The sequence below is a fragment of the Scyliorhinus torazame genome, chromosome 5, assembly GCF_047496885.1.
Source record: "Scyliorhinus torazame isolate Kashiwa2021f chromosome 5, sScyTor2.1, whole genome shotgun sequence".
NCBI classification, from domain to species: Eukaryota; Metazoa; Chordata; class Chondrichthyes; order Carcharhiniformes; family Scyliorhinidae; genus Scyliorhinus; species Scyliorhinus torazame.
The window spans coordinates 146,843,182-146,864,437 of NC_092711.1; the positions used below are offsets into that span (position 1 = coordinate 146,843,182).

General features: G+C 47.2%; 2 protein-coding genes across 3 annotated transcripts in view; one reads left to right on the plus strand and one right to left on the minus strand.

The window, feature by feature from the left end:
• Nucleotides 1-10,167, plus strand: part of LOC140417958 (uncharacterized) — a 128,385-nt gene extending 118,218 nt beyond the window's left edge. The window contains 1 exon segment of the mRNA XM_072501389.1: nt 9,500-10,167. Within this exon segment, the coding sequence (XP_072357490.1) occupies nt 9,500-10,057 (558 nt within the window). The 3' untranslated portion in view covers nt 10,058-10,167.
• A 3,306-nt stretch (nt 10,168-13,473) lies between these two features.
• LOC140421913 (uncharacterized) lies at nt 13,474-21,205 on the minus strand. Of its 2 annotated transcripts, none has more exons than XM_072506879.1 (2): nt 21,096-21,205; nt 13,474-15,435 (listed from the first exon to the last, which is right to left on the minus strand). In XM_072506879.1, exon 2 carries the CDS (start codon nt 15,086-15,088, stop codon nt 13,718-13,720), a length of 1,371 nt encoding a protein of 456 aa, XP_072362980.1. In that variant the 5' UTR covers nt 15,089-15,435; nt 21,096-21,205; the 3' UTR covers nt 13,474-13,717. The 2 variants fall into 2 exon arrangements, with proteins under 2 accessions (XP_072362980.1, XP_072362981.1); XM_072506880.1 differs by lacking the exon at nt 21,096-21,205 and adding an exon at nt 18,120-18,194.
• Between the last annotated feature and the right edge of the window lie 51 nt (nt 21,206-21,256).

Consider the following 21,256-nt stretch of genomic DNA (forward strand, 5'->3'; position numbering starts at 1 on the left):
CAAGGGCTCAGAGCTATGCGGAACCTATAGGTCATCCCTACTAAATGTGGACGCCAAACTGCTGGCCAAAATCTTGTCCTCTCGGATTGAAGACTGCGTTCCGGCCGTGATTGCGGAGGACCAGACGGGATTTGTTAAGGGTAGGCAGTTGGCGGCCAATATAAGGTTGTTAAATGTGATTATGATGCCCCCAGAAGGTAGGGACGTGAAGGTAGTGGTCGCAATGGATGCAGAGAAGGCATTTGATTGGGTGGAATGGGATATCTGCGGGAGGTACTGGGTGGTTTGGATTAGGGCGGGGCTTTATTGACTGGGTCAGGCAGTTGTATCAGGTTGCGAGCTACGGACGGACAGGTCAACATCGGACTATGTCAGGCTGCATCGGGGACGAGACAGGGATGCCCACTCCTGTTCACGTTGGCCATAGAGCTGCTGGCAATTGCACTGAGAGCCTCAAGGGGATGGTCCGGGGGGGGAGTGGAACACAGAGTCTCTCTATATGCAGACGACCTGCTCCTATATGTTTCGGACCCACTAGAGGGGATGGAAGAAATTATGAGGATTCTGGGGGAATTTGGCCTGTTTTCGGGTTATAAACTGAATATGGGGAAAAGTGAGATGTTTGTGATCCAGGCAAAGGTCAGGAGAGGTGATTGGGGGAGCTGCCGTTTAGGGTGGTAGGGGGAAGCTTTTGATACCTAGGCATTCAGGTGGCGCGGGAATGGGAACGGCTACACAAGTTAAATTTGGCCCGATTAGTAGACCAAATGAAGGGCGATTTCCGAAGGTGGGACGCGCTTCCGTTGTCACTAGCTGGGAGGGTGCAGATAGTGAAAATGACGGTCCTCCCGAGATTCCTGTTTGTGTTTCAGTGTCTCCCCATCTTTATTCCATGGTCCTTCTATAAACGGGTCAATAAGGTGATTACTGGCTTTGTATGGGTGAGTAAAACTCCGCGAGTAAAAAAGTGGATGCTTGAGCGGAGCCGGGGGAAGGGCGGGCCGGCGCTGCTGAACTTTAGTAATTATTATTGGGCGGTGAATATAGCCATGATCAGGAAGTGGGTGGTGGGGGGGGGAGGGTCGATATGGGAGCGTGTGGAGGCGGCATCATGCAACGGCACCAGTTTGGGGGCATTGATAACGGCGCCTCTGCCATTCCCGCCGGCACAGTACTCCACTAGCCCGTGGCGGTGGCGGCCCTGATGGTCTGGGGCAATTGAGGAGGAATGTGGGAGTGGAGGGAGCATTGGTGTGGTCTCCAATCTGTAATAATCACCGGTTTGCCCCGGGAAGGTTAGATGGAGGGTTCCGGAGTTGGCAGAGTGCAGGGATTGAGAGGATGGGAGATATGTTTATGGAGGGGAGCTTTTCTAGCCTGAGAAAGCTGGAGGAGAAATTTGGATTGGGGAGGGGAAATGAGTTTAGGTACCTCCAGGTACGGGACTTTGTACGCAGGCAGGTCTCAACCTTCCCGTTCCTACCACCAAGGGGGATACAGGACAGGGTAGTTTCCAGAATGTGTATGGGAGAAGGGAGGGTTTCGGACATTAATAGGGAACTTATGGGGTCAGAGGAGACGCAGACTGAGGAGCTGAAACACAAATGGGAAGAGGAGTTAGGAGGAGAGATAGAGGATGGTCTCTGGCCGGACGGGTTGAGTAGAGTCAATACGTCCACAACATGTGCCAGGCTCAGCCTGCTACAATTTAAGGTCATTCACCGGGCCCACATGACAGTGGCCCGTATGAACAGGTTCTTTGGGGTAAAAGATAAGTGCGCAAGGTGTGCAGGAGGGTCAGCGAACCATGTCCATATGTTCTGGGCATGCCCGATGCTTAGGGGATTCTGGCAGGGGTTTGCGGATGTCATGTCCAAGGTGTTAAAAACAAGGGTGGCACCGAGTCCAGAGGTGGCGATTTTTGGAATGTCGGAAGACCCGGGAATCCAGGAGGAGAAAGAGGCAAACGTTCTAGCCTTTGCTTCCCTGGTAGCCCAGAGACGGATACTATTAGCCTGGAGGGACCCAAAGCCCCCGAAGACGGAGACCTGGCTAACTGACATGGCTAGCTTTCTCTGTTTGGAGAAAATCAAGTTCGCCTTGAGAGGGTCAGTGTGAGGGTTCGCCCGGAGGTGGCAGCCGTTCGTCGACTTCTTTGGGGAAAATTAACCATCAGCAGAAGGCGGGGGGTGGGGGGGGGGGGCAGTGAGGGGGGATTGGGGGTTCGCTTAGTTTAGAGTAGGGGGTTAGTAAAGGTGGTCCCTGTAAGGGTGAAAGACGGCTTTTGCACTATGTTTATATTTACATGGACATTGTTTATTTTGTTGTCGTTGTAATACCATAAATGCCTCAATAAAATGTTTATTAAAAAAAAGATTGACTTGCTCCTGTATCCCTCAAGATCTGAATCTCCTTACCTACTCCACCTTGTACACACGAGTAAACCTCACCCTCACAAATATCCTTAAAAAGTTCTGTTACCTGCTTATCCACCAACCTCTCAATAGGCTCTACACTCTGTTGCACTTTTCCACTGGGACAATGTTTTTTCCTCCCACTTTAATAAAACCCACTGGCTTATCCTGTTTGATTGAGTCTGTTTTCCCACTACTTTTCTTAAGCCACAAACTGTGACTTTACATGTCCAACATGTGCCAAACCCATAACAATCTTAAGGGATACAGGGGGGTTACACAAACTCTCTTACTGGAGAAGGATTTGTTTCTTCTTTCAGAGACTCAATGAAAGCTGAGGAATTAGTGAATGGGAAAAGTGGAGATTGTATTCCAGTCCCATTGTATAAAGTACAATTGGAGTGTGATCTTGTGTCAGGTCCAGTAGTTGTTGGGCTGGCTGAGAAATTCCCAGTGGACGGAATAGATTTGGCAGGAGTGACGGTTGTAGATTCATCCATGATAACAGAGGGTCTGAGAGAATTACTGCAGTTATCACATGAAATACCAACAGTAGGGCATGTGGGAATTAAGAAAACTCATTGGGCATTAAATTGCTCAAAGAAAAATGTTGAAAGATGTTAATCACAGATCAAACAGTGAACCAGATTCTCAGAATTCTAAGACTGAAGGTGACCATAGGAAAGAGGAGTTTGAATTTAATAGTAGTGACAATGATGAAGAGACAGACGAGAGTACCAAATTCAATTTTGCTTCTGATTATGGAGTGATGATGAACAGCTATTACCAAATAGACCTGTCACTAACTGATCTTGTGCCAATGACAAGTAATTCTCCCAGAGCTCGGAACGAAGGCAGAAAATTGGAGGAAGAAAGTGAATTGGACTTTTCTAAAAGTGATTTGTTAAAGTCCCTTGTAGTAAATCCATTGCTATCCCCTTCAGGGGAAATATTTCCCACAGCATGCCTCCTTTGAAGCAACGTATGCTTGATAGCACAGCATCAGTTAGTCAGGACGAGGACAGTAAGGACTGTGAAGTGGCACTAAGCTGGTTCACCCACATCCTTTTAAAGATCCACAGTGCCTCTTAAAGGGAGCAAATGGCAAAGGAGATGAAATAATCAGTCATCAATATCTTTTAAAACTAAGAGGAAGATGAATGGAGACCTATGTCGTGATTCTGTCACCACATCTGGTAACAAAAACCAGAAAATGCATGGGTCCAACAATGTGTTATCCTCTGATTCTGAAGGTCTGTATTGCTAGATCGGGATAAGAGTTGTGATTACGAAAACTCCAAAGAGGAGGTAGAAGCTGTAAAACAAAGAATGGTTCTTATTTCTGAAAGTAACCATGTGCAAGAAAAGAGAGCATGTAAAGCTGGAGGGGTTGGAGAGTGTTTATGGATTTAAAATGAACCAAATATTTCCCTCAGCATTGACAATAGTGCTTTTTGTTTGACTGTAGCAAATCTTTGAAATATGGATAAACATTTATTGGACAATCAGAAAAGACTGATTACATTACACGTGCTTTCAGAACACAGCTCCTTCATCAGGTGATGAAGGAGCTGTGCTCCAAAAGCTAATGATTCGAAACAAACCTGTTTGAGTTTAACCTAGTGTTGTAAGACTTCTTACTGAGCCCACTCCAGTCGAATGTTGGCATCTCCACATCTTTACATTGCACGACACCCAGAAAGGGGCAGATATAACAAAGATGCTGAAAGGGTATGAATAGAATTGAATGGAAGCACCAAGCGGCACTCGGTTAACAAATCATGAAGTAAACATCAGAAATTCTGAACTAATAAAGCAAAATCCTCCTCAGTTAGAAACTGAAATAAAAAGCACGTTCGATATGTAGCGGAAACAATTAAAAATGCAATGATCCACAGAACGCCAAGTAGAGTTTGACAGATTAACATCCATGTTGGTGGGCGAACCATTGCTGGCCATCCCAGACATTTCCAGACCATTTAAAATGGCCACAAATGCCAGTGACCTGGGAGTAGGGGCAGTGCTACTACAGGACAACAATGAAGGAATAAAGAGGCTAGGGAGGTATTTTTAGAAACAAATTCAGTCTGTGCCAAAGAAAGTATTCCATCATTGAGCCTTGGCCTTGCGACTAGCCCTTTAGCACTTCGTAGTACATGTCCAACATGACAATCAGCAAAGCATTGTTACACAGACCATAATCTATTTGCATTTGTAGAGAAGTTTAAAACCTGGAACGCAAGATTATTCCATTGGAGTTTATTATTACAACAGTTCAATGTTACAATTGTACATATTCCTGGAAAGGATAATGTGATTGCAGATGCTTTGTCATGGGTTTAAGGGCTGACTAGTTACCAATATAAAGACTGGGTAGGTAACTTGTATAATGGGGATGGATTGAACGTTGGTGATTTATGTCTTGCATATCTCATAATGAAACGTCCATTTGATTGATTTGGCCGGTTGCCAATGAATTGGCCCAAAGATCTGTGATCTGTCCAGTAACAGGTGGTGATTGGATATTATTCCACTAGAACGCTTTTCCGAGTCCCAAGATATCACTTTGGTATCAGTTTTGACTCTGGCAGCACGCTGATACATCTAACTCTCTCCAAAAAGGTCCAGCTAACTCTCCCCAGAAGGCCATTGTGAGGGCTGGCTCTCTCTCCAGATAGCCTGGTGGGTGCTGTACTTCTGAGACTACAGGGACCGAAAGACAAACTACAAACTGAAAGCAAAGTTTGACGTGAACTAAGGTGTCTCTCCAGAAAAGGTTTGACTCCTGCATTTTTAATGTAGAGAGTACCTGAATGAATGAATCTCCAAAGAAGATCATTACAGACTGCAAACCAAAGACTTTAATCTGCAAGCTTGTTGTGAAGAAAGACTCTTTCCTCCAATTTTGAATTTTTTTGCCCCTTTCCACCCCTTTGCGGTTGTCTGTCTTGTGTGTGTGTGTATGAGAGAGAGAGGGTGGGGCAGGTTGATGTGGGTATTAGGTATTAACTTGTAGTTAACCAGTTGCATTTACTGCATATTTCATGGTAGTTCTCGTTATAAATAAAAAGTAATAATGTTTACATTTTCTAAGTAATCTGCTGTAACCTCCTTGATAATGGATTCTCGCACTTTCCCTGTCACACATGTTAGGCTAACTGGCCTATAGTTTCCTGCTTTCTGCCTCCCTCCTTTCTGGAATAGAGGTGTTACATTCTCTATTTTCCAATCCACTGGGACCTTTCCAGAATCTAAGGAATTTTGTGGGATTATAACCAATACATCTACTCTCTTTGCCACCACTTTTTTTAAAGCCCAAGAATGCAGGTCACCCAGTCCTGGGGACTTGTCAGCCTTTAGGTTCAATAGTTTTCCTGGCATCTTTTCTCTGGTGATTGTTCTGTGTTCCTCCCTCCCTATTACCTCTCGATTTTCAATTATCTTTGTGAATTGTTCTCGGTCTGGTACCGTGACGATAGACACAAAATACCTGTTTCAAGCCTCCATCATTTCTTTGTTTTCCATGATCAATTTCCCAGGCTCACTCTCCAGAGGACCAACCTGGATTTAGTCACTCTTTTCCTCTTCAAATACTTGCAGAAACCTTTACTATCTACTTTTGTAGTCCGAGAATGTTTACCCTCATACTCTAATTTCTGCCTGTTTCTTATCTTTTACTCATTCTTTGCTGATTCTAAAATCTGCCCAACTTTTGAATGAACACTAACCTTTGTAGATTTTGATGGTGTTTCTTTCAATTTAATACATTCCTTGACTTCCTTATTTAACCATGGATGATGCATTCTTCTCAAACAGCCTTTCTTTCTCTCTGGCATAAATGTTTGCTGAGAGTTATTCAAAGTCACCCACTTCCATACTGATGTCCCAATTTTCAACCTAGTTTCCCAAGTTCGCTTTCGCCAGCTCTCCCTTCATACCCTTCAGAGTTCTCTTTATTTAGTTTTTAACTTAGGCCAGCACTTTTAAAAAAGATTTAGAGTACCCCATTCTTTTTTTTCCAATTAAAAGGCAATTTAACGTGGCCAATCCACCTACACTGCACACCTTTGGGTTGTGGGGGTGAGACCCACACAGACATGGGGAGAATGTGTAAACTCCACATGGGCAGTGATCCGGGGCCGGGATCGAACTCAGGTCCTCAGCGCCATGAGGCAGCTATGCTAACCACTGCTCCACTGTGCCGCCCTTAGACCAGCACTTCTCACCTTCAAACTGAAAGTGGAATTTTATTATATTATGATCAATGTGACTTAGAGGCTCCATCACGATCCTGTCTTGTTGCACATTACCAGATCGAGGATAGTCTGCTCCCTGGTTGGCTCTAAAATGTATGGCTCCAAGAAATTGTTCCAAAAAGACTCTGAACCCATTTTTTAGGATATTTTTGCGAATCTGATTCTCCCAATTGACATTAAAATTATCGGGGACCTTGATGATTGTTCCTCCGTTGGTGTGTGTCCTTGTGTCTCTTCAGGTTCAATGCTCAGTTGAAGTTTCATCCACATACAGAACACCAGGAAAGGTTTCTCCTCAATGTGAATGTTGTGATAATATTTCAGGCTTTGCACAGTCAGTGCAGTGGAACTCTCACTTGGATGAGTCCTTGTGCCTTTCCAGTGAAAGTAATATTTAAATTATTTGAAAGCTGACAGATCATAATTTCTCCTTCTAGATTCAATGGTTCATGATATTCAGATCCTGATGAATTAAGTGAATCTGTCAGATGACAACGAGGTGCCTGGCTTGCAATTTCTGTCTTCAAATCCACCCATCTGATGAATGAGTTTGCAAACGTCATCACTGTCAGTACAGGATAGAAATTAAGAAATAATCCTCCCACCAGAATTACTCCTGCTGCTTATCCACAATTCTCCTCCCCTGAAGGTGCTGACTCTCGGGTTCAGTTTCACATTCACTTATTGCCCTCCCCAATATGTCACACATGTATCTAAATCTTTACACCTAGAGTTAACAAACTGTTTTGCGAAGGGGAGCTCGCAATCAAATCCAGTGACTACCCACGTGTACGTTGTATCAGTGTGGGGTCAATGCCCTCCCACCGCTACTTGTCACCGAGGAGTTTGGAGACTGGGCTTTGGATGAGTAATGACGGCCGCATCTCCCACAATCCCCAGCGTTGGTGAAACCGCTCTATCCACCGTGCCCGCGACCCAGGCCTATGCATGTTCAAGAGAGGGAAGCTGCGCATGTGGTGCAGAGTCGAGCCCACCCCCCTGAACGTCCTGTTACGATATTAACCAATAGCAAAAGTTGGTGGACCGGAAGGACTCTGATCCTCCAGCTAATCAGAAGGCGGACTTTGAGTGAATGAAGATTGAGCTCCCCACAGACTGAAACCTCCTCCTGTCCCCAACATCTGTGAGTAAAACACTTTATTTTCTCCCCCTTTCCATTTCTTTTCTCATTCTCACCTTCAATTGGCGACTCGGAGCAACTGAAGGGAAAGAAAGTGAATCCAGGGAGGGTGCAGATTCTGGAAAGGTTGACCCAGCTCTCTCTCTCCCTTAAAGACATTTGCTCCCTCAGCTTGACACATTTATTTAGGGCAGCACGGTAGCATTGTGGATAACACAATTGCTTCACAGCTCCAGGGTCCCAGGTTCGATTCCGGCTTGGGTCACTGTCTGTGCGGAGTCTGCACATCCTCCCCGTGTGTGCGTGGGTTTCCTCCGGGTGCTCCGGTTTCCTCCCACAGTCCAAAGATGTGCAGGTTAGGTGCATTGGCCATGATAAATTGTCCTTAGTGTCCAAAATTGACCTTAGTGTTGGGTGGGGTTACTGGGTTATGGGGATAGGGTGGAGGTGTTGACCTTGGGTAGGGTGCTCTTTCCAAGAGCCGGTGCAGACTCGCTGGGCCGAATGGCCTCCTTCTGCACTGTAAATTCTATGATATAAATTCTATGATGATTACGACACTTGGATTCCATTCAGTAACCCAATCCATGCCGACTTTGTAGAGAAATCCAATCAGTCACATTCCCCCCTCGATATCCCCATTACTCTGCAAGTTTATTTCCTCACACTTTTATTTTGAAATGATGATCGTCTGTGCTTCCTCCACCCTCATAGGCAGCGAGTTGCAGATCTCTCACATCTCACTGTTGAAATAACTATCTCCCTCACAGCCCCATCAGTCTCCAGTCCTGTAATCAAGTCCTGTATATTACACACATTTTTAGTGCGGTATTATTGAGTATTTACTGGGAAAAACGGAGCGAGAATGGAGGGAGAATGTGTGCGATGGAGATTCACAGCTTTTGGGGAACAAGAGACGAAAGAATGTTCCATGGCAACTAGAATTGTCTGTTCTGAATTTCTATCCTGCACTGACAGTGATGTATTTTGTAAATTGTTTTTACAGTATATTAGAAGAGGACGAAGTCCAGTCAGATATCTCAGACATCACAACACGATCTGACAGAGTCACTCGACTCTTTGGGGCTGAATATTATCAGACTTTGAATCCAGAAGAAGAAAAGTTTGTCTCATCTGTTGGCTTCAAAGGATTTTCAGCAACTTTGCAATCTGAAAAGTACCAAGACACACATACCTGAGTGAGAGTGTCCCAGTGCAGATATTGAATGAGCTTTAACCAGCTACACAGCCCAAAGAAACATCGCTTCATTCAGAGATGGGAAAATCCATACACGTGTTCGCTATGAAGACAAGGTTTCAACTGATCATCGGACCTGGAGAGAGACACATACTGCATGCAGCAACCATGGAAATGTGGGGACTGTGGCAAGAGATTCAAATACCCGTCACAACTGGAGGCTCATTACCGCAGTCACACTGGGGAGAGACCGTTCATCTGCCCTGAGTGTGGATGCGGTTTGAGTCATTTATCCACGTTGCAATCCCACCAGCGAATTCACACCGGGGAGAGGCCGTTCACTTGCCTTGAGCGTGGGAAGGGATTCAGTAATTCATCAGACCTGTATAAACACCAGCGGGCTCACGCTGGGGAGAGACCATTCACTTGCTCTCAGTGTGTAAAGAGATTCAGTAATTCATCAGACCTGTATAAACACCAGCGGGTTCACACTGGGGAGAGACCATTCACGTGCTTTCAGTGTGTAAAGAGATTCAGTAATTCATCAGACCTGTATAAACATGAGCGAATTCACACTGGGGAAAGGCCATTCACTTGCTCGGATTGTGGGAAGGGATTCAGTGATTCATCTAAACTGCTGCGACACAAGCGAGTTCACACTGGAGATAGGCCGTTCACCTGCTCCGTGTGTGGTAAGGGATTCGGTGCTTTACCGACTCTACTGACACACCAGCGAGTACACACTGGGGAGAGGCCTTTCATCTGTTCTGAGTGTGAGAAGGCTTTCACTCATTCATGCAGCCTGCAGGAACACAGGTGAGTTCACACTGGGGAGAGGCTGTTCTCCTGTTCTGAGTGTGGGAAAGGATTCACTCGGTCTGCACACGTGCTGAGACACCAGTGTGTTCACACCGGGGAGAGCCCATTCATCTGCTCTGAGTGTGGAAAGGGATTCACTCAGTTACCGCATCTGCAGACACATCAGCGTGTTCAGGGAGGTGGGATGGAAGTTTTCGGAAATGGGAAGAGAAGGGGATCAAGACGCTAAAAGATTTGTTTCTTAGAGGTCGGTTTGCAGGATTGAGGGAGCTGGAAGCTAAGTATGGGCTGGAGCAGGGAGAAATGTTTAGATACATGCAGGTTCGAGATTTTGCCAGGAAGGAGATAGAGCTTCCCGGAGGAACCGGCCTCCACATTGCTGGAGGAGGTGCTGACGATCAGGGTACTGGAGAAGGGGGTAGTGTCAGCGGTGTACGGAGATATTTTGGAAGAGGCTAAGGCACCACTGGAAGGGATCAAAGCAAAGTGGGAGGAAGAGTTGGGAGAGGTTATAGAGGGGTTCTGGTGTGAGGTGCTCCGGAGAGTAAATGCCTCTACCTCATGTGCGAGGTTGGGGCTGATACAGCTGAAGGTGGTATACAGAGCACGCCTCACGAGGGTGAGGGTGAGCCGATTTTTTGAAGGAGTAGAGGATGTGTGTGAGCGTTGCGGGAGGGGGTGGGGGGGGGGAGGGGGAGGGGGCACGAATCACGTTCATATGTTTTGTTCCTGTCCAAAGCTAGAGGAGTACTGGAAGGAGGTTTTTAGGGTAATTTCTAAAGTGGTGCACGTGAAACTGGACCCGGATCTCCGGGAGGCCATATTCGGGGTGTCAAATCAGCCAGGGTTGGAAACGGGGGCAGAAGAAGATATTGTAGCCTTCGTCTCGTTGATCGCCTGAAGGCGGATCCTGCTGGGAGCAGCTTCTCCACCCTGTGCCCTGGCGTGGCGGGGGGACCTGTTGGAATACTTGACCTGTGAGAAGGTTAAGTTTGAATTGAGGGGAAGGATGGAGGGGTTCTACAAGTCATGGGCATTATTCATTAAGCACTTTCAAGAACTGGATAACATCGAACATTAGTTGGGGGGAATGGGGGGGGGGAGAGGGTTGGGGGAGGGGGGCTGCTTGTATTAAGGGTGACTATGGGTAATCCCAGATTCCTTTTTGTCATTTGTTTATGTAAACATGCGGGCTGATGTTTGGGGGTTGGTGGGGGGATGGGATTGTTGTTATTGTTATGGGGATTGACATATTTGTTGCTGATTATTGTTTATTGTTGGTGGGTGTAAATTTGGCAGAAAATGTGAAAAAGGAGAATAAAAATATTAAACAAAAAACAAACTCCTCTGCCATTTCCTTGTTCCCCATAACTGAAACAGCGGCGTGGAGGCACATGGTGGTTAGCACTGTTGCTTCACAGCTCCAGGGACCCGGGTTCAATTCCCGGCTTGGGTCACTGTCTGTGCGGAGTCTCCACGTTCTCCCCAAAACTGCGTGGGTTTCCTCCCACAAGTCCCAAAAGATGTGCTTGTTAGGTGAATTGGACATTCTGAATTCTCCCTCTGTGTACCTGAACAGGTGCCGGCGTGGGGCGACTAGCGGATTTTCATTGCAGTGTTAATGTAAGCCTATTTGTAACAATAATAAAGATTATAATAATAAAGAATATTATTACTATCTCCTCTGATGTATTTTCTAAGGGGTCTCGGTGGAGTTGAGGATTCAATCAGATCAGCCGGGAACTTATTGAAAGGTGGAGCAGGCTCGAGGGGCCGAGTGGCCTACTCCTGCTCCTAATTTGTATGTTATCACATCCTTTATAATAGATTGTAGCATTTTCCCTCCTACTGATGTCAGGCTAATGGGTCTGTGGTTCCCCGTTTTCTCTCTCTCTCCTTAAATAGTGGGGTTACATTTACCACCTTCCAATCTGCAGGAACCATTCCAGAATCTATATAATAGTGAAAGGTGATCACCAATGTATCCACTATCTCTACAGCCGCCTCTTTCAACACTCTGGGATGTAGAGCAGCAGCTTTTGGGGATTTATTAACTTCCAACCACATTAATTTCTCCAGTGCTACTTTTTCACTAATACTAATCTCTTTCATTCCCTTGTGCTCACTGGTCCCTTGGTTTTCTGTGTGTTTTAGGACAATTTCTGTATCTTCCTCCGTGAAGACAAACACATTGTTTAGTTTCTCTGCCATTTCCTTATCCCCCATTATAAACTCTCCTGTCTCTGTCTGGACTGGGCCCACATTGGTCTTTGCTAATCTTTTCCTTTTCACATTCCTATAGGAGCTTTTCCAGTCAGTTTTTATGTTTCTCCCCAGTTTGCTCTCATATTCTATTTTCTCTTTATCAGTTTCTTGGTCCTTTGTTGAATTCTAAAACAAGTTCCCAATCCTCAGGCTCACTGATATTTTAGTCACTTTCAGTCTCCTCCATTGATCTAATCGAATCTTTAACTTTTCTTGTTAGCCACGATAGCTTCATTTTGCGGCTTAATTTTTGCTTCTTAAAGGAATCTATATTTTATGTAAATAAAATGCTAGTGGTTGCCTGTCTATTGTCTGTCGTCATACAAAGAACCAAAAAGAACAAAGGACAGTACAGCACAGGAACAGGCCCTTCGGCCACCAAGCCTGCTTGGATCATGATGTCTAACTAAACTAAAACCTTCAGTGCTTCCAGTGTCTGTATCCGTCTATTCCCATCCTATTCATGTATTCGTCAAGATGCCTCTTGAACGTCACTATCGTACCCGCTTCCACCATCTCCTCCAGCAGCGAGTTCCAGGCACTCACCACCCTGTGTAAAAAAAACTCCCTCACACATCTCCTCTAAACTTTGCCCCTCGGACCTTAAACCTATGTCACCTGGTAATTGACTTTTCCAACCTGGGAAAAAGCTTCTGACAATCAACTCTGTCCATGCCAGTCAATTTTGTAAACTTTTATCGGGTCGTCCCTCAACTCTGTCGCTCTAGTGAAAACAATCCGAGTTTATCCAACCTCTCCTCATAGCTAATACCCTCCAGGCCAGACAACATCCTGGTAAACCTCCTCTGTACTCTCTCCAAAGCCTCCACATCCTTTTGGTAATGTAGTGACCAGAATTGTAGGCAATATTCCACGTTTGGCCTAACTAAGGTTCTGTACAGCTGCAGCATGACTTGCCAATTTTTATACTCAATGTCCCGACCAATGAAGACAAGCATGCCGTCTGCCTTCTTAGCTCCTTCTCCACCTGCGTTGCCACTTTCAGTGATACGCTGATTGTAATTTCCCAATCTACCAGACAACTTACCCCTCATACCATGACAGTCTCCTTCTGTGAGAAACACCCAGATAAATTAGGCAAAAGAACCCTGTAACCACCATAGCCCATCTTCATGGCAACGTGGCTGCTTTGGGAACTAAATATCTTCCAACATACAAACACCTTTTCATTCTGTGCTCGTCGTCACACTTGGAACCAGGTAATCGCAACTAGCCTCAAAAATGGTCAGCCCACCAGAGGCAGAGGTGTTAGACCTGCCAGAATAGCAGAAAGAAACCCTCCAATCATCACCATTCACCAGATGTCAGAATGAACAGAATGCAGTCCTGGATGTCAGTGAGAGCAGAAACAATAACAAAGGATCCAACATCTGTAATTTATTGCGAACTTGTTGGAGTCACAACAGGTGTGATGAATCACAAAACCCCTCCCCACATTGAGAGCAGATGAATGGTCTCTCCTCCGAATTATCTCGCTAGTGTCTCCGGAGATGGGACGGATCATTGAATGTCTCCCCTGCTCAGAGCAGGTGATTGGCCTCTTACAGGGGTGAACTCGCTAGTCTTCCTGCAGGGCGTATGGATATCTGAATCCCTTCCCTCACTAAGAGCAGGTTAACGCCTTCTCCCGAGTGTGAACTCGCAGGTGTCTCTGCAGGTTGGATAACCGAGTGAATCCCTTCTCACACTGAGAGCAGGTGAACGGCCTCTCCCCAGTGTGAACCCGCTGGTGTGCCAGCAGGCTCGATGAAGTAGTGAATCCCTTCTCACATTGAGAGCAGGTGAACGGCCTCTCCCCAGTGTGGACTCGCTGATGTATCTGCAGGTCGGATGATTGAGTGAATCCCTTCTCACACTGAAAGCAGGTGAATGGCCTCTCCCCAGTGTGAACTCGCTGATGTCTCCGCAGGTTGGATAACTGAGCGAATCCCTTCTCACACTGAGAGCAGGTGAACGGCCTCTCCCCAGTGTGAACCTGCTGGTGTTTCCGCAGGCTCGATGAGGTAGTGAATCCCATCTCACACTGAGAGCAGGTGAACGGTCTCTCCCCAGCGTGACGTCGCTGATGTATCTGCAGGTCGGATGATTGAGTGAATCCCTTCTCACACTGAAAGCAGGTGAATGGCCTCTCCCCAGTGTGAACTCGCTGATGTCTCCGCAGGTTGGATAACTGAGCGAATCCCTTCTCACACTGAGAGCAGGTGAATGGCCTCTCCCCAGTGTGAACCTGCTGGTGTTTCCGCAGGCTCGATGAGGTAGTGAATCCCATCTCACACTGAGAGCAGGTGAACGGTCTCTCCCCAGTGTGACGTCGCTGATGTCGCCGCAGGTCGGATAACTGAGTGAATCCCATTTCACACTGAGAGCAGGTGAATGTCCTCTCCCCAGTGTGAACCCGCTGATGTATCCGCAGGCTGAATAACTGAGTGAATCCCATCTCACACTGAGGGCAGGTTAACGCCTTCTCCCCTGTGTGAACCCGCTGGTGTCTCTGCAGGTGGGATGACTGAGTGAATCCCTTCTCACACTGAGAGCAGGTGAACGGCCTCTCCCCAGCGTGAACTCGCTGGTGTGCCAGCAGTCTCGATGAAGTAGTGAATCCCTTCTCACACTGAGAGCAGGTGAACAGCCTCTCCCCAGTGTGAACTCGCTGATGTCTCCACAGGTGGGATAACTGAGTGAATCCCTTCTCACACTGAGAGCAGGTGAACGGCCTCTCCCCAGTGTGAACTCGCTGGTGTATCCGCAGGTCGGATAACTGAGTGAATCCCTTTTCACACTGAGAGCAAGTGAACGGCCTCTCCCCAGTGTGAACTCGCTGGTGTGTCAACAGGGTGGATAACTGAATGAATCCCTTCTCACACACAGAGCAGGTGAACGGCCTCTCCCCAGTGTGAATACGCCGATGAGCGGCCAGCACAGATGGAAACCTGAATCCCTTCCCACAGTCCCCACATTTCCACGGTATCTTCATATTTTGGGTCTCCTCGTGTCTCTCCAGGTTTGCCGATCTTTGAAGCCTCGTACACACATAGAACACGTGTAACGTCCCTCCCGCTGTGAATGGTGTGATGTTTTTTCAGGCTCTGTAACTGGGTAAAGCTCTTTCCACAGTCAGTGCTCTGGAACACTCTCACTTGGGTGTGTGTGTCTCGGGGCTTTTCCAGTCTCACTGATGTTTTGAAGCCGACAGAAAAGACAAACATTTCTCCTTCTCGATTCAAAGTCCGGTGATACTCAGTTCCAAGGAATTGAGAGACTCAGTCAGATTGAGACGTGACGTTTGAGATTTCTGTCTGTAATTCCTCCTCTTCTAATATCCTGTAAAAACAATTTCCAAAAGTTATTTTTCTTTTCCTAATTTTGGAGAAGGTATCCTGAGGGTAACGACAGTCTGGCCGTGGGGTTAATCCTCCGGGTCCTCAGTCTTATTGAGAAATGTCCGCTTGGGTCTATTGTGGTGGTGATTCTTTTGTATTTTTGTTATTATGGGAGGGTTGATGTGTTGTTGACTTTATCCTACTCTGGTACAGACGGGGCTTTTATCCGTGAAAGGAGCAGTTTGAGGAGACTTTGGTAAAGTGAGTTGGAGAAGGGGGTAATGGCGCACGCCCGATTGTGGTGTGAAAATCTGTTCCTGTCTCTCTGTCGCCTAACTAATAGCGGCAGTTAATCTGCAAATTTTCTCAGGGAATGTACTGGGCATCCATCACCCTATCAGAAGGAAAAAGATCCTCTCCTTTCTTAAGGAGAAAGTCAACACAGTTTTATTACAGGAAACGTATCTGGATTATGAGGAACACTTTAAATTGAGGCGGGATTGGATGGGGCAGATTTTTTCACCTCTTTTTCATCGAGTCGCAGACTTGGGGCAATGCTTATTATACACTATCCAAGCAGTCAGGGTAACTCTGTCGATTACAATGTGCATGTCAATTTCCTTTGTGCCGGTCCCCCCATCTCCCGTCCCTCTTCTCCGCCCCCTTCACTCGTCGTTTCTGGGTCCTTTCCTGGGCCCTTCACTGTACAATGGGCGTTATCTGTTATTTACAAGTGGACGGTGCCCTCCCTTCCCCCCCATTGATGGGCCTCCCCCCTTCCACCCCGCGCACTCCCTGTCCTGTTTTAAACCTTCCCTTCGGGGTTCCTCTTCTTGTATTTTTGTTCTAGGCTCTTTGGTCTCTGTGTCAGTTGGTTTTGGGTTCTCCCTCCTTGTCCCAGTAGCCCCCCCACCCTTTCCTGTCTGCTCCCTGTGATCCCGTTGGCTCCCGTACGCCCAGCTCCCTCCCCAGTGTTCCATTGGCCGCTGGCTTCAAACAGGTCCTGGAACAAGTTGGTGAATGGCCTCCACACTTTGTGGGAACCATCCTCTGACTCTTGGACGGTGAACTTGATTTTCTCCAGGTGGGGAAATTCCGATAGGTCTGCCAGCCAGTCTGAGCTGTGGGTGGTGCTGCTAATCACCAGCCGAGCAGGATTCTCCAGCGGCCAATTAGAGAAGCAAAGGCAAGGGTGTCCACCCTCTTCTCCATGAATAGTTCTGGCTGGTCCGATTCCCCGAAGACTGCCATTTGTGGGCACGGCTCCACCCACATAACCATGGACATTGTGTCTAAATAGGCTGTCCAGAATTCGACAAGTCTGGGGCATACCCAGAACATGTGGGCACGGTTTGCCGGACCCCGCTGGCACCATTCACATTTGTCCTCCATCTCCGAGAAGAACCTGCTCATTCGGGTTCTTGTCAGGTATGTTCTGTGCATGAAGCTTCGCCTTGCGTAGGAGAAGGTGGAGTTGGTCCCGTTCAGTGCTTCGCTCCAGAGTCCCCACCCTATTTCCATCCCTCGCTCTTTCTCCCATTTTTCCTGGGTTTCGTCAAGGAGCGCATCCTTATTAAGAGTTGTCGGTACAGGTCCTCACGGTTTCCTTTCCCCAGACTGTCTGCGTCCAGTAACTCCTCTTGCATTGTGCTTCTCAGGGTTCCTGGGTATGCTGGTGTCTCCTTGCAGAGAAAGTTTTTGATCTGGAGCTCATCCCTGTTTGGTAGGACCAGTCTCTCTGTCAGCTCCTCTAAGGTCGCTAGTCTATTTCCTGTGTCATAGTCCCTAACCATCAGTGTTCCCCCGTCCTTTCTCTACCTCTTGAAGGTGGCGTCGAGAATGGCTGGTGCAAACCTATGGTTGCCGCAGATGGGGGCCATGAAGGACACATCGGTCAGACTGAAATGCTACCACATCTGGTTCCAGGTTCTCAGGGTAGCTGCCACCACTGGACTGGTGCTGGCAGGGATGGGAGTGTTGCCATGGCGAGGGCCAGGAGGATCATTCCTGTACATGAGGACTCATCCATCCTTACCCATTCCATGTCAGGGTCCTTTACCCATCTCCTCACTCTTTCGGCCGTGGCTGCCCAGTGATAGTATTGCAAGTTCGGGAGGGCCAGGCCTCCCATGTTTCTTCTCCATTGTAGTGCTGTTTTAGGGATTTTTGAATTCTTGCCCCTCCGCACAAACGATGTTAGATTAGGTGGGTTGACCATGATCAATGCACCAGATTATGGGAATAGGATGGGGAGTCTGCCGCTGTGAGTGCTTTTTCTGATGGTCAGTGCAGACTTGAAGAAGCGAATGGCCTCCTTCTGCACTATAGAGATTCTATGGCATCTATGTTATTTTAATTTGACTATGCTGTTAGTCTGTTTTGTAATATTTTTGGGTATGCGCCCTGCATTGTTATTCTTCTGTTTTTATATAATCTTACCCTCTTTCCCCGCTCACTATGTTAACCTGTTAACTGACCTGGCATTTCATCTAGAGGCTCTGGTCACTCAAATATCCTGCTATGAATTAATTCTGCAATGTGTTGCTTGTATTTATGCTGGCAGTATCAGTTGTTCTACACTGTACCCATTTTCCATCAATATTTCTGTTATTCTGTTGCATTCATTATTTTAAAAATGGTAAAAAAACATAACAAAATAAATATTAAAAATCTGTCCAACTCAACCTTGAATATATTCAGTGATCCACAGACTCCATTGATCCCTGTGGAAGAGAATTCCATAGACTAATAGCTTTTTGAGGGAAGACATGACTGGAAATATATAAATAGCAATAGTACAATATTACACAACCAGAAATAATAGTAAATGTACTTTATTACAGACTATAAATAATATATCAAATTTAAAAATACTAGACATATCTCTAGCCAATATTAATTTACTGTCCCATTAAATGTCAGCCATCTCCTGGAAAAAACAGCCCTTTAATTGTGATAAAAGAAAATTACTGCGGGTGCTGGCTTCTGAAACGAAAGAGAAAATGATGGAAAATCTCAGCAGGTCTGGCAGCATCTGTAGGGAGAGAAAAGAGCTGGCGTTTCGAGTTCAATGACTCTTTGTCAAAGTTTTGTCAAAGAGTCATCGGATTTGAAACGTCAGCTTTTTTCTCTCCCTGCAGATGCTGCCAAATCTGCTGAGATTTGCCACCAATTTCTCTTCCTTTAATTGTGAACATCAGGAAAGAGACCATCCTTTTATTTATTAATTATTTTTTCAATGCATTTTATTCAAACTTGTATCAAAGTAGGTTACAGCAAATAAACACACCCCCGGGAAACATTCTTCCCAACAATCAACTATACAGTTTGTACAGATTTTTCTCCTTTTTTACACCCCCCCCCCCCCGGCGACGAACAGCTCCTCAAACATGGTCACAAACATCCCCCACCTTTTCTCAAACTCCCCTGCTGCAACCTTAACTCAGACTTTCTCTTCTCTAACCGCAGGAAGTCGTGCAGGTCACCCAACCGTGCTGCTACCCCCGGTGGCGAGAGACCACCCTTTTAGCCAGACAAATAAGTGTGTCAAGCTGAGGGAGCAAAGGATGTCAATGTCTTAGAGAGAGAGAGACCTGGGCCAAGCTTTCCAGAGTCTGCACCCTCCCTGGATTCACTTCCTTTCCCTTCAGTTGCCGCAAGTCACCAATTGAAGGTGAGAATGAGAAACGAAATGGAAAGGGGGAGAAAAGAAAGTGTTTTACTCACAGATGTTGGAGACAGGAGGAGGTTTCAGTCTGTGTGAAGCCCAATCTCCTTTCACATAAAGCCCGCGCTGATTGGAGGACCAGCGTCCTTCCGGTCCTAACTCTATCCATTAGCCAACACCTCACAGGAAGGTCAGGGGCTGGGCTTTCCTCCACACATGCGCAGCTTTCCCTCACCCTTGGACATGCGCAGTACCTGATCACCCGACCGTGCGGCGGATAGAGCGGGTTCCCCAGCGCGGGGGATTGTGGGAGCTACGGCCGACACTGTCCAAACTCCTGGGGCGAAAAGTGGAGGAGGCTTGGGCGGTTGTGTGTGAGCTTGGTGTCCGCCCCCGGGCCGATTCGAAAGGCAGGCCGCCTCTGGGAGCTTCCTGGATGGGGTGAACCAGCAACTCGGCGCCCATTGCTCCTGGTCCCCGAGGGAAGGGGAGAAGACCGGTTTCGGAGTACTGCGACCAGTCGTGTTTCAAGTCAGCGGTTGAGCTGCGGAGACGCTGCTTTGGACTGCGAGGTTTGCTGTCGGCGGTTTTGAGTTCGCCCAATGGAGGACGAAGGAATGGAGGAAGGATGGCAGCTGGATAGGCTGCTGGAAGCGGCGGGTCGGAACCGGGAGTGGATACCCGATGGGCGGCCCGCGGCCTGCAGCCCGGGGTGGGTTGCTGCCGTTCCTGGGGTCTCCGGGGGTTCGGCCCCCCTGGACGCCCTGTGGGCGGTTGGGACTGACTCTGGGACTTTCTTCCCCGTTGTCGACTGTTGCCAACATTGGAGCGACTCTGGCCGCTGCCATTGGAGGACTTTGAGGACATGTTGTTCCTTGTGAAATTTCGGCTGGAGCGCCGGGGTCATGATGTGGAACGTGCAAAATTAATGGACTCTTTTTTATGGACTTTTCTATGAGTACTAAGGGATTTTGTTTTCATGTTTTCTTTGCTTTTCGTTTTCTTTAGCAGCCTATGACATTCAGCTCATTTCGGCTTTTTTTCTGAAATGTTATTTAGTATTTGTGGTGGAACGCTAGTTGGTGCGAAACTGCTCTCCCTCCGAATGGTCCCGTGCCTTTGGGCGGGGTCCAGGAGGGGGGGAACCCTCTCTCCTCCGCCGCGCCCGGGTCTGGCTCTCCGGTGGTCTGTGCTCTTAGCGAGGAGGGGCCTTTCCCCCGGGGTGTCAGCTGCAGGGCGGGGTGAACAGGGGTGGGTGAGCAGGGATTAGTGTTCGGTGATGGATTCTATCCTGTTAAATCTTTTCTGGGGTGAATTAAGGCCTGGTGCCTGGTGATTGGGTTTTTGATATGATACTGTTAAAATGAATCAAGGCCCTGTGGGTCATATTTGTACTGGAGCGGCCGTATTGTAGCGGGGCCTTGTGCCTCGCGACTGCTTGTCTTATGTGTTTAGAGTCGTCACCTTGAAATGTGCCTGTGTCTTGTGTTGTACTTTTGGGTTTTGTTTCTTTTCTTTTGAAGTGGTCGTATGGTTTCGAGGCCTTGTGCTTCGAGACTGCTTGTTTATATGTTTAGAGGTCATTGCCTCGATGTACTTGTGTATTGTGGTTTTCTGTTCCTTCTTGCTTTTGGAATGGTCGTTGGGTTTCATGGCCTTGTGCCTCACGGCTGTTCGTGTTATGTGACTGTCTGATTGTTACTTGAACTATGCGTAGGGCCTGTGCCTTGCGGCTGGTTGTGATAAGTGACTGGTTAATTGGTATCTGGAAACGTATTTCGGCCCTGCGCCTTGCAGCTGTTTGTGTTGAATGACTGTTACAACGTTGTCGTGAAATGTAATTGGGCCTTGTGCCTTGCAGCTGTTTCGTGTTCAGTGACTGTTTAATTGTCAATTTGAAGTGTGTTTAATCGTCAATTTGAAGTGTAATGAGGCCTGGAGCCTTGTAAATTGGTTTCTGTAATAATTGTGACGACAATAAAAGAGTTACTCACAGATGTTGGAGTTTTTTTTCCTTCACTTCCGCTGTGACATCTCAATGGGGCCCTGCCTGAATTAGCCAATAGGAATTACTCTATCCCGCGCTGTCGTCACCGGGTTCCAGTGCGCAGGCCCGGCGCTCCCCGCCCCCACCCGTTGTTTCGCCCGCCCCTTG

Coding starts and splice junctions, on each gene's coding strand:
- LOC140421913 (XM_072506879.1), bottom strand. CDS start 15,088: ATGAAGATACCGTGGAAATGTGGGGACTGTGGGAAGGGATTCAGGTTT.